Below are 12352 nucleotides of genomic sequence, written 5' to 3'. Positions count from 1 at the left end.
AAATATTACTGGGATTTTTGCCTTCCAAATGCCTGACAGTATTTGAAAAGTTAAGTTTCTACATGAATAGAGAGTATCTTAGATAGCCCTGTGCATAGACTATTCAATTCTAAATGCATTCATTTTGGAATTTCTGAGGTATGTGCTAAATATTTTAGATGAATTATAGAGGTTAATTATGCAGTTAAACATGTGCCATAGCTCTGTTATGCAAAGTTGAGCTATGAAAAACATACAATGCCAATGATTGCTTATCGTTGCTGTTTCCACAAGGACATAACGGTGCTATACTTTGCTTCTTGTTGCCATGGAGGAGGGACAGTTTTGGGTTTTTTTAATAGTGTTTATGTGCATACTTTAATTAATACTGAATGACTTGTAGTTTGTCTTTGGAGGATAAGGTATAGAATAAGTTTGTTTTGTTATTTTACTTCCCTAAAATCATGACTCTAATAATTGTTTGTTCTTACAGGGAGATGTGAATGTGGCCAGTGCACTTGTTTCCCTCCAGGAGACAGCAGAGTTCATGGCAAAAACTGTGAATGTGATGATCGACAGTGTGAAAATGTGGACGGTGATGTCTGTGGGGGTATGTGTTCACATAATATAATATAAAATAATATAATGTAATATAGGTAATTTTACTTTGTGTAAATTAAAATTCATGTTTTACTGAGAATGTTGTTTTACCTAAAGTAAAACACATAATGACCAGCAATACTTTTGAATATTTCATATTCACTGACAGCTATATGTCTTTTTTCTAAAAAAGTAGTGAAAATATTATGAAAGAATCTAATATGCATGAGATACATTGTCATAGTAATTGTACGTGCAGAGGGTTTATTTTAATGTTGACAGTGAAAACCACACTTTTTGATTTTTCACTAATGTATGCTGGTGTTAAGCCATATTTCAAGTTAGTTTCAGATATGTAAATGCATACATACCATGAAGTATTTTAAAAACAAGTGAGTAGTATTTGTCCTAAATGCTCTCTTTCTAGATTTTATTTTCTTTATTTTTAAAAATCACTTCTTGATTCTTAATATTAACAAAATGGTTGATATGAACAATGACACATTTTATTATATTCCTTATTTCTATGTAAGAAAAAACCACATTGCTCCTTCCCTCATTTCCCCTTTCTCTCTCTTTCCTTCTTCTTTTTTTTTTTTAAAAAAAAATATCTTTTTTTCTGCTTTCTTTGCTGCTGGCAAAACCTGAAACCTTATTTTCTTTGACCATCCAGTGTCCATCTCTGTTTCTGATCCACCTGCCTCAAGAGGCCATCCTTGACCCCAATAACTTAAGGCAGCACCTATTTAGGTATGAGTACTACATACAGGAATGTTTATCTTCAGCGAGTCTCCATCAATTGTAGCTTTCTATTCACTCACCGTTTACAAAGACAATTTCACTCACCTTCCCTCACCTTCGAACTCATCATATGGGCCATTTACTCCTTATGCATTTTCTGTGACTTCATCTTTCACTGTGGCTTTCACCAACATTTTCGTTGAAATGTCTCTTCTCACAGTTTCTGACCAAATGTAGGAATTTCTGTCATTGTTACCCTTTTTCAGATCCTCAATAGCCTCTGATGTTACTGATAGCTTCAGCCCTACTCTTTAGTAATTGTCACATGTTTTGCTTGGCTATCACTTTCTACCCTGATAACATTTTGAATGTTGTCTTTGTTATACAATATTTCACATATCTCCCTTTTTAGGAGATTCTACCAATTTTAACCTTATTTTTGTTCCTCTTTTGCAACTGATCTATTCACAGAACTTCTATCATTAATTTTGCACTAATGGCACACACCTCTCTCTCTTCCTCTTGGGTTTTTCCATGCTTGCATTTCAGCCTGAGCCTCTTGACACCACTTGCTGAACTAACACTACTTCCTCTTGACACCACTTCCTTTTTCCTTCTTCTCTTTTCATTACTATTTTTCTACCACTGTTGCTACCTAGGCAATCCCTGTCAGGACATAAGCTCTTGATAGTAACTCTGGTTTCAGAGAATCGTAAGCTGGATTCTGTGAATGTGCAGAGTCTGAGAGCGAGCACTCACTGCCTGTAAGCATAAGGAAGGAAGACCATTTTTTTTCAGATTAAATGCATGCTAAAATGAGAAATGTGAATGACAACCTGAATCATTTGAATAAGAATTGTTACTGTCTTCCTCTGACCAGCAGAGATTGATTAATAGCTTGCTTTCCAGACCAGCTGTCCATGTGATGCTAGAAAGACCTGAGGCGAAAGATATGATATATTAGGGTACAACTGAGTGAGACCCTATTACCCTGTTTCTGCATGATTGTAATGAGTCATTCACTTAAAAATTCAGCTGTCCATCATTGCAGTACCAAAAATAGAGACATTACATCTCCACAAAGATAGAGGTTGCAGGAGGACTTGACATAGTTTCCATAGCACTTTGCTATTAGAAATGGATTCATAGAATCATAGAATGGTTTAGGGACTTTTAAAGATGATCTAGTTCAACCCCCCTGCCATAGACAGGGACATCTTTCTCTAGATCAGGTTGCTCAAAGTCCCATCCAACCAGACCTTGAACACTTTCAATGATGAGGCCTTCGCAACTTCTCTGTTACAGTGTCTTAACACACTCATAGTAAAGAATTTCTCCCTAATGTCCAACCTAAATCTACCCTCTTTCGGTTTAAAACCCTTGCCCCTTGTCCTGTCACTGTAAGCCTTGGAAAAGTCTTTCTCCGTCTTTCTTATAAGCCCTCTGTAAGTATTGAATGACAGCAATAAGGCCTCGATGGAGCCTTCTCTTCTCCATGCTGAACAACCCCAATTGTCTTGGCTTTCTTCACAGGAGAGAGTTCCCGCTCTCTGCCCATTTTTGTGGCCCTCCTCTGGGCCTGCTCGAATAGGTCCATGTCTGTCTTGTACTGGTGACCCAGAACTGGATGGAATACCCTAGGTTGGATCTCATGGGAGCAGAGTAGAGAGGGAGAATCACCTCCCTCAACCTGCTTGCCAGATCTTTCTTTCATCTTCCCCTTCCTTTGTCTGTGCCTCTGCACAGAGACTTAATATGCTACAGCTGGAGGAGGTGTCTTGTGCAGCCTTTTTGAGATAGATAAGTTCTACCTAAAGGCCCATTCCCTACAGTCCAATTTTTTTCAATGATGTAAGATTTTCCCAGGTGTATTGCAGTGTAGATCCACAGCAGTATTTAGCATCATGTGTTTTTTGGCTTTACTTGGTTCTTCGAGTCTTTCATGTGGCAAGTTAAGGTTTTTTTGGTGCGCACACATGACTGGAGAATTGCAGGTTTGCCATCAGAAGTTCTTTCTTGGCATGGCTATGTCACTGATGTACACCAGGCTTGATATTTACTTATCCTGTATCCTGGTGAGAGAGACTTCTCTCTGTCCTCTGAGGTATGGTTGTGCTGCTAGCTGCAGATGTGTCCTGAACTTTCAAGTGTAATTTGTTCCCCTACTGTGTCTAGTCATGTTTTTCAGTTGATGTCATCGTTGTCTGCTCCACCTCCCTGGGTTGACTGTTGTCCATTATGGTCTGTTCTCTTTCAAAATTGAGGGCAGGCAGGCAACAAGAATTCAGGACAACAGTAAAGATCAATTTGAAATGGATTCGATAATGCTCTTAACTCCATTTATTTTGATTTGTTCTCTGGACCTTTATTGGCCTAGCTGTGAGTTCTTGTCAAAGCAAAGTAGCAAGCATTGAAGGAATAAACCAAGCTTTTTCGTGTCCTCTGCATGCTACTGGTTGGTGTGGGATTATGCTGCTTAAAAGCCCTACAATAAAAACAGACCTGACAAAAATCATAAAAAAGTGGTTGAATCTCCACAGAAGTTCTTGACGAGGGCTACCAGCGAAGGTTGAAACTCGTAACAGGTAGCAAGGCCCTTAGATATTTCGAGAGATGCTCCCATTTTGTTATATGTCAGTATTTCACTCTGTGCTTCATATGCTGGGTCACTAATTAGATAATCAGCTTTGATAGGACCTTTTAATATTTAGTCATGGATGTTGGCACTGTCCTCAACACTGAGAAGCAACTAAGCCTCCGGTCATCCCAGTAAGCCAGTTCTTTGATTGATGATGAATACGTGGAGAAGTCCGAATTTTTTATTTTCAAGTGAGCAAATTCACTTTGATGACTTTTTAACTATTTGTTTTGCCATGGCACATCAAAATAAAATCATAAGACTGTAGGGAATCTTGTTATGGAATGACATGTCACATCCTGTCACATCAAATGCAGCTATATTTTTGTTTGTTTATATAAATGCCTTTTGGTAAAAGGCATTAGTTCTCATTAGTTTGAGATTCTGGTTGTAGTATAAAGGCTTGTAAAAGCTGGAGGAGCTGACTTATTATTGGAGGAAAAGCTGAGGTAATTAATATTTCCCTCCTTACTTAGGTCTGCCGTCACACCTCTCTGTCCTCTAGCTGTAGGACACCAGTGCCGCAAAACTCTACATGAGACTTTATGGAAGAGGAAGTTAATATATTTTTTTAATAAAATCCTCAACTAAATTGACCTTCACCACTCAGACACATTTTCTCACTGATTTCATTCACTCGCATTCTCATACCCACATACAAACGTCAAAGTGTCTGGATTTAAGTAGTTTGGTCAGGATAATGTGTGTGACACAGAAGATGGACAAGAGGTGGAGCCCATTAAGTTCTCAGTAGGTCTTTTTGTTTCATCTTGACTGAAAACAACAAACTTTTTTAGACACTGTTTTATATAATTTAGGACCCAACAGTTAGGGTGATCCTTTTGACTCACGACTTTGCCTACTTTCATCTCGGTAAGTTTTGAGCAAGTCTGGTGCCTGTTGCCTGTGCTTCCTCATTTTTGACATTCTTAGGACAATGCTGTTCTTGTAAGGCTCACAAGGAAAGGAGTGACACGTTATGCACTGTGCCTGTGTTGACATGCTATGTTGTTGAGCACTTGGTCTTCTGCTGCCCAGTCGTCATGGAAGTCCTCATACCATTGTTTTACAAGAGCACAGGCATCCTGGTTTTGACAAATAATACATTCCTCAGTTTTACTACTGTGAATGTGTTGTCAGTTATCAATACAGGTCATGTTTTTGAATGTGCTTACCTGCACATTTCCTTTGCTACATCGTTCACATCAGTCTTAAGATTTCCCATATAAGTCTCCGTGTATTGAGAAAGAATGAGGTAAAAGCTGTGTTTTATGAGGTGTACATATACTTAAAGCCACAATTCCCAGCTTTCTGATGTTTTAAACTTTTACAACAGAGACAGTATCTTCCATGTCATATTCTTACAATTAGTGAATGATTCTAGGATCGCATAGTGTCATGGTTTTAGGCTGATCCAGCAACTAAAACTCACACAGTCTCTCCTTCTCCAGTAAAGTGGAGAGGAGAAAAATATAATAAATGGACTGAGGGTTCAGACAAGAACAGAGCAGCACCCACCAACCATGGTCCCGGGCAAAACAGACTGGGCTTTCTTAAAGCAAAACAATTTATTGACGGTTACTTAAAAGGACAAAGGGAAACAAAACCAGTTACTTGAGAGGATAAAAAGAAACAAAGCCAGATCTTAAAACTGACACCTTCCTTCTCCCCGCCCCCACCCCTTTCCTTTTCCTCCCGGCTCTACCTCCTCCCCCCAGCGGCGCAGGGAGCAGGGACTGGGGGAGTGCAGGTCAGTTCATTCCGTGCTGTTACTGCTGCTTCTTTCTTAAAGGAGGAGGAGTCCTTACACCCTTTTCCCCTGCTCCAGTGGATCCCCTACTCACGAGGAAAAATCCACAAACTTCTCCAGCATGAGTCCAGCCCACAGGGTGCAATCCTTCCCCATCGGATTGCCCCAGTGTGGGCTTTACCACAGTCTTGGATTCTTAGGGAGTTGTAGCCACTTGCTCCAGTGTGGGTCATCACGCAGACTCCAGATGCCTCTTTACCTTGTCGTGCATCCCAACACGACCGTCCTCAGGCTCAGGCATCTCCTCTCCACGGGCTGTGAGTGGGTCTCTACTCCACCAAGGCCGTCCTGGTTGCGGGGGGGCGCCTGCCGTCTCACTACCAGCTGCAGGGGAAACTCAGCTCCAGCACATCTCCTCCCACTCCATCCTCACTGACCTGCTGTCGATGCAGCCGTTTCTCTCAGATCTCAGTCCTCTCCAGGTGAACTCAGCCCAGTGGGCACCCCGGGAGTGGGGCGCTCCCCGAGTTCCCCAGCTGGCTCCGCCGCCACCATCCTCAGTGGGCAGTGCCAGCCCGACGCAGGCAGCCGCCCGGCCGAGAGCCAGGGAGTGGGGGCAGTGCCCTCCTCCCTTCCCTGCTCGATCCTGGGCAAAGCACCTTTTCCAGTTCCTTTGTCCTGACTTAAATAGGGCAATTCACAGAGGCGCTGATTGGCTCAACCCTGAGGGGGGATGGGGGTCCGATCTGGTGGCCAGAACCAAGTCTAACCCAGTTCCAAAACCAGGGAGGTCACAGGGAGCAAAGCCCCTCTCCTGCCACCAGACCCCCCCCCTCCCCCCCCCCCCATCAAACCATGACACGTAGTCATCACCAGGATGTACAATGGAAGTGCTCCCTCTCAAAAAAGCTAATATAACTTGCCCCTAATTGCCATCTCCATTGAATATAAAATTTTCATTACTATCCAGCTAGGCTAAGTAATTTGATTCAGAGGAAGTACTGCCTGCCTTTCTTTTTTTGGAATGTAACTATGTGTTATTATATGATAAAGATATATAGCAAAAACTATGAATTCTTTTTTATGAATGTTCTAAGTCCATAATGCAGAAATCATGATCATGAATGACATTTATTTTTGTTACATGTTCAATGGAGCAGAAGCATAATATTTTCAGATAGCATGTTCTTATGAGGACCAATAAGACCATAACCATAAAAATGAGAGAGTTATGATTAATTATAGGCTTCACTAAGCAAAGCTAAATATGAAGATTATGGTGCAGTTGCTGTCAGACAATTTCCTCGTTTCTTACAGTAATGTTGCTTCACAGAAACAGAAGTATGTAGGACATTTATGGAACTCTCTAATATACCTAAAATGCAAATTAGGAGAGGAAAATAATACCGACCTCTCTCCCAGCTGAAGACTACCTGACTCTACCATGGCTTCTCAGACTACATGGGACATTGTTTCAGTCTTCAGTTATCTAAACTTAGGCACTTTGTATGATTTCTCATACCCAAGGCTATCCTGCCTGACCTTAGCTTGGCTTCACAAGGACACAGAGATGCCTACATAGCTGCCACCACCATGAGGATGTCCTTGATATCTTTGGGTATGTTAAATGGCGCTAGGCAATTGAACTTGTAATTTCTCTGTGGTTCCTGCTATGTTAAAGTATTAGTTTATTTACTACCCAACAGGTTTTTCATCTTTTCTGTTGAAGAGTCTTCAGAGCAGGGACCATATTCTTTTGACTGAGGAATTTAAAATACATATAACTTACAAAATTCACTAGGCATTTTTATACTATTTAATAGAGATTTTCTATTATGGTATTTGCTATTGAAAAATGCAATTGATTTTCCTGGGGAAAAAAGTTCAAACACATGCTTACTGGGTAAAATGTGCTAAAAAAAAGTGAAAATGACTGTATTAAGTAGTGGAGAAGTCAGTCTACCTGGCATAAAGCTAGTGTGATTTAGGGTTTTATTTTGACAACGCTTAAGTAGAGAATAATGACTTAATGCCTGTGTCCTGGCACTTAACTACTTCATCCTAGCCGTGAGGCACACCCAGGGGCAGAAACAGATAAATTCAATAGGATCTGTAGGTATTGAATTACATACGAGAGTGACGAATGTGGCCAGTACGGGTATTAATGTGCATGTGTGTTGGGTTTCTGCGGTGGGGTTTTGGTAGCGCCTCTGTGAGTAACAGATATAAGAAGAGACAAAGAAACTTGTGCCATGCAGGACCTGCAGTGGAGAGAGGGAGAAGATGCAGGTGGATGTCTGTGCAGGGCTGCCTCCACCCTGCCCCTGGCAGGGAGAGTGGCAGCAACTGCTCGGAGCAGCTTGGAGCGCTCCGAAGCTCCTCACTCCCAGGGCGCCTGCTGGACAGAGCTTGTCCTGCCAGGGCTGCCCATGTCTGTTGGGCCGGTCAGGTCCACTGTGGCTGCAGTGGAGAGAGGACTGAGATGTGAGAGAAACAACCCTGTAGACACGAAGGTCAGTGAAGATGGAGCAGGAGGAGGTGTGCCACAGCTCAGATTCCTCTGCAGCCTGTGGTGAGATGGCAGGCAGCCCCCCTGCCACCCATGAGAGAAACAGTGGAGCAGAGATCTACCCACAGCCATGGAGGACCCCACACTGGAGCAGGTGGCTGTGCCTGAAGAAGCCATGACTCTATGGGAAGCCCAGAGTGGAGCAGTTTGTCGCTGAAGGACTGCACCCTGCAGGAGGGACCCACAATGGAGCAGTTCATGAAGAACTGCAGCCCGTGGGAAGGACTCATGTCAAAATTTGTGGAAGACTGTCTCTGTGAGAGGGACTCCACACTGGAGCAGGGGAAGAGTATGAGGAGACCTCCCCTTGAAGAGGAAGAAGCAGCAGAAACCATGTGTGACGAACTGACCACAACCACATTCATTCCCCATCCCCCTGCACCACTGTGAGAAGGAGGTAGAGCCGGGAAGAAGGGCCGGCCGGGGGAAGGTGTTTTTAAGATTTGGCTTTGTTTCTTATTATCCTCTCTGATGTGATTGGTAACAAATGAAATTTATTTTCCTCCAATTTGAGTCTGTTTTGCCTGTGACCATTATTGGTGAGCAATCCCTCCCTGTCCTTGAGCCTTTAGTTATATTTTCTCCTCCCCATACAACCAGGAGAGGAGGAGTGAGCAAGCAGCTGCCTGGTACTTAGTTGCCAACTGGGATAAACCATGACAGCATGGTATATTCTGTATTAAATTCATATGGTTTTACTTAGAGAATTTTACTTTCCTAATTTTTCTTTTAAATGCACTACAAATTTCTTTCATGGTCACCCAGGCATTTGTGCAGGTGTTTGAAAAGCTGAGACTTTACGTAGATGCACAGAGAACGTAGTTTGTTTAGCTTTTCAGATAGCATAAAATATGATCTAGGTTTGTAAAAAGCATTTTAATTGATTCTTTCTGTTGAAATGAGCAGTAAAGGAATTGCTAATGCATCAACATTTAAGTTGATTAATAGATATTTATTTGCAAAGCCAACAGAGGCTTGCTTGTATGTTGAACCTCACATCTTAGGCTATAAATATCCAGCCTTCCCTTGTGTTGAAGTCTGTGTACTGTGTGCAACTAAAGCCTGTCTCTGAGTAAGCTGTGCTCTGAAGACTGTAAGGCATGTGCAGCCCATGCCAACATCACTAGAAAGTTTGTTCCAGTAGTCATCACCCGTGTTTGAAATGCTGTTTCATTTCTCAAATGAATTTGTCAATATCAGCTTTTCTCTATGGTTCTTGCTTTGTCTTTCTCTGGTATTTTGAGAATTCCCATTCTGGTACCTTTCAAGAAGGTAGTTCAGATTCTCCTGAAATACTTCTTTGTCTTTTTTTTTTTTTTTTTTCTTTCCAATAAGCTGAGCAAATACAGATATTTGAAGGTCTTTCAACAAACCATTCTCTCTGCCCTTTGAATTCCTTCTTTGGAACTTTTGGGACTCTTCTAAGTTTTTCAAAATCTCTTCAAACTTGGATATCACAGTGAGTTGCAGGACTTTAATGTCCATCACATCAATGTTCTGAACGTTCCTACTCATTTCTCTTCCTACTTGCTTCTCTCCAGTTATAGGCATATGAGGATGGCATTAGCCAGTATTTACTCAGTATTTACTGAGCTCCCTGCCTGTTGTGTTGCTCACGCTGAAGCCACAATCCACCTTTATTAGATTTAGACAATACTAAGTGACCTATTATGAAAACATAATAGACAATCAGTATTTTGCTTCACTTTTATATTAGGTTTCTCTAACTGCAGTTGTCACAACTGTTTCAGTCTTATGGCATTCTCCTGGTGTTCAATAAAAATAAATATCATTGATCCAATAATGTTTTTACCAACTTTTTAAGCATATTTGGGAAGGTTAATGAAGCCTGCTGACTTAGAAATATTTCTCCCAGATAGGTGCTGGTTAATATTCTCTTATGGTAGCAATATGACAGAAAGTTCTTTATCATAGTCCTATAATAAAAAAATAGAGAATCCTGGTTTTATTTAAATACAGAGATAGATATTTGTGTAGTTTACTGTATTGTTCTAAATCAGGGATCCTGCATTATGCTAAGATTTTTCATATTTCTAGTATCCTTTAAAACTTACTATTTTTCATCTAGTTATAGATTTTTGTCTTGTTTTTTTTTCACTATTATGTCCATTCTATTCACAGTAAAATTTCTCATTTATATTGGTTGCGATATATTTCATCTTTCTTTCTTTGGCTGTAGAGCCTTCCCATTCCTAACTTGTAGCATCTCTCCACCATTAGCCATGGGTGGACTTCTCTCTTACTGTGGAGAAATCTTGTTGAACTATCAGATAAACTCTTCATACAGGACAGTCAAATTCATATTTTAGTAGCTGAAGTTTTGTTTCTCCCATTTCTAATTAATATTGACTTTATTATATATTTATTATATTATGTTAGTTTGCTCTCTTGAGGTGCCAAATTTTGTTTGGGACTGGCCTCAGTTTGCCCTTTTTGACCATCATGAGGTTATAATCAGTAGTCTACAAATATGAACCAGCTTGCTCTGCAATGATTACTTCACCTTTTTCATCATGCTGACATTCCCATGTAGTGGTACCTTTTGTGTAAGAAAAATATCATGTAGGTTTTTTGGGAACTCTGACGACAGTTCCATGAGTAGTCCTGAACTAAAGTTCCCTACAACCACCCAGTTTTATTTTCAGACATGGTAAGAAATATTTCATCTTGGTGTCCAGTTTGATTTGGGTTGATTTGGGTTTAAATGGACCTCTGCTAGTAATCTGTCACAGCTTGCTTTGTTGCCGAATTCATGTTTCACATTTAAATCTTGTGGTTGTTGGATTTATTGGTAATTCTAAAAAAAAACGACGGTATATTTAACATCACCTTTTTCTCTCTTTTGCCTCTCCCCTATCACAGTCTTTCTTCTTGGCTGGAAATTAACATATAAAACATTCTGTTCATAGAATCATAGAATCATAGAATGGTTAGGGCTGGAAGGGACCTTCAAAGGTCATCTAGTCCAGCCCCCCTGCAAGGAACAGGGACATCTCCAACTAGATCAGGTTGCTCAGGGCCTCGTCCAACCTGGCCTTGAATGTCTCCAGGGATGGAGCGTCCACCACCTCTCTGGGCAACTTGTTCCAGTGTTAGATATTTAAATGTTCATTCCCGCAAACATTTATGAATGAAGATCTGTAGTCTCAAAGCCATTGTTGTATGCAATTTGTTTGTGATTTTAAGTGTTTTATGTTAAATCTGAATTGATGATAGACCAATACTTTCCGGTAAATCTGCTTAATCTGAATAGTTAAATCAGTATTTCATCGTGTTAGCCAATTCAGTTGTTCTGGACTTCTTCAATTAGAGATTTTTCTTTTCACCTTTTCTCTGTGATTGCTGTATTCTTCAATTTTATTCTCTTCTATGGAGGGAATTAAGAGAAGGTCTAAAAGGACCTATGAGCAAGAGCAGCACCTTTTTGTTGATGCTTTTGCTAATAATTTTGAGAGTCTGGGATTCATTGGAATGAAATTGGGACACTTTGAACGTAATTTGAATATTACATTCAGCTGAAAGCTGTTCTTCATAGGGTTTTGGCCTTTCCTTTTGGTCAGCTTGTTTGGACATCTTCAAACAAATGCAAAGAGCCTCTGCAAGGAGGATGTACACAACTGAACCATGTAAAGCAGTTTTCACAGGCTAGCACACACAGAAGATAGCTAGGAGTTAACAAGCACTGGGCTAAGCGCTTGCATACTCACCAGCCTGATGGATGAGGCATCCAAAGAGCTGCAGCTGGCCAAGCTGGTGTCAGCTAGGAGTAAATATTATTTTGGTAAATAAATTACTTGAGACAAAAGAATCTTTTATGTTTTGAGGATTTATATGGCATAAAGGAGGAGAAGAATGGTCATCTGAGAAAAATGCATGTCAAAATTTTATGTGGTAAACTGTAAACCCTGCTGTAAATTAATAGATTATTCATTACCTTTTTATTTGACTTGTGTAAAGGCTTTACAAACATGAGGAGTCTCTATAAATCATAATGAGTATACAAGAAAAATGATGCAAAATTATTTTCTCAGTGAAATCAGCATGGTTTTCTTAG

At 40.5% G+C, this 12352-nt stretch overlaps 1 protein-coding gene across 1 annotated transcript in view; it reads left to right on the top strand.

The window, feature by feature from the left end:
* Positions 1-12352, top strand: part of ITGBL1 (integrin subunit beta like 1) — a 90148-nt gene that overhangs the window by 64768 nt on the left and 13028 nt on the right. Inside the window, exon 6 of the mRNA XM_086610996.1 lies at positions 473-589. Within this exon, the coding sequence (XP_086467122.1) occupies positions 473-589 (117 nt within the window). The remainder of the gene's footprint in view (positions 1-472; positions 590-12352) is intronic.

The sequence above is a fragment of the Tauraco erythrolophus genome, chromosome 1 (genome assembly GCF_009769465.1).
Source record: "Tauraco erythrolophus isolate bTauEry1 chromosome 1, bTauEry1.pri, whole genome shotgun sequence".
Taxonomy (NCBI): Eukaryota; Metazoa; Chordata; class Aves; order Musophagiformes; family Musophagidae; genus Tauraco; species Tauraco erythrolophus.
Note: the sequence above shows the minus strand (reverse complement) of the source record. Positions and strands in the feature narration are given on the sequence as shown.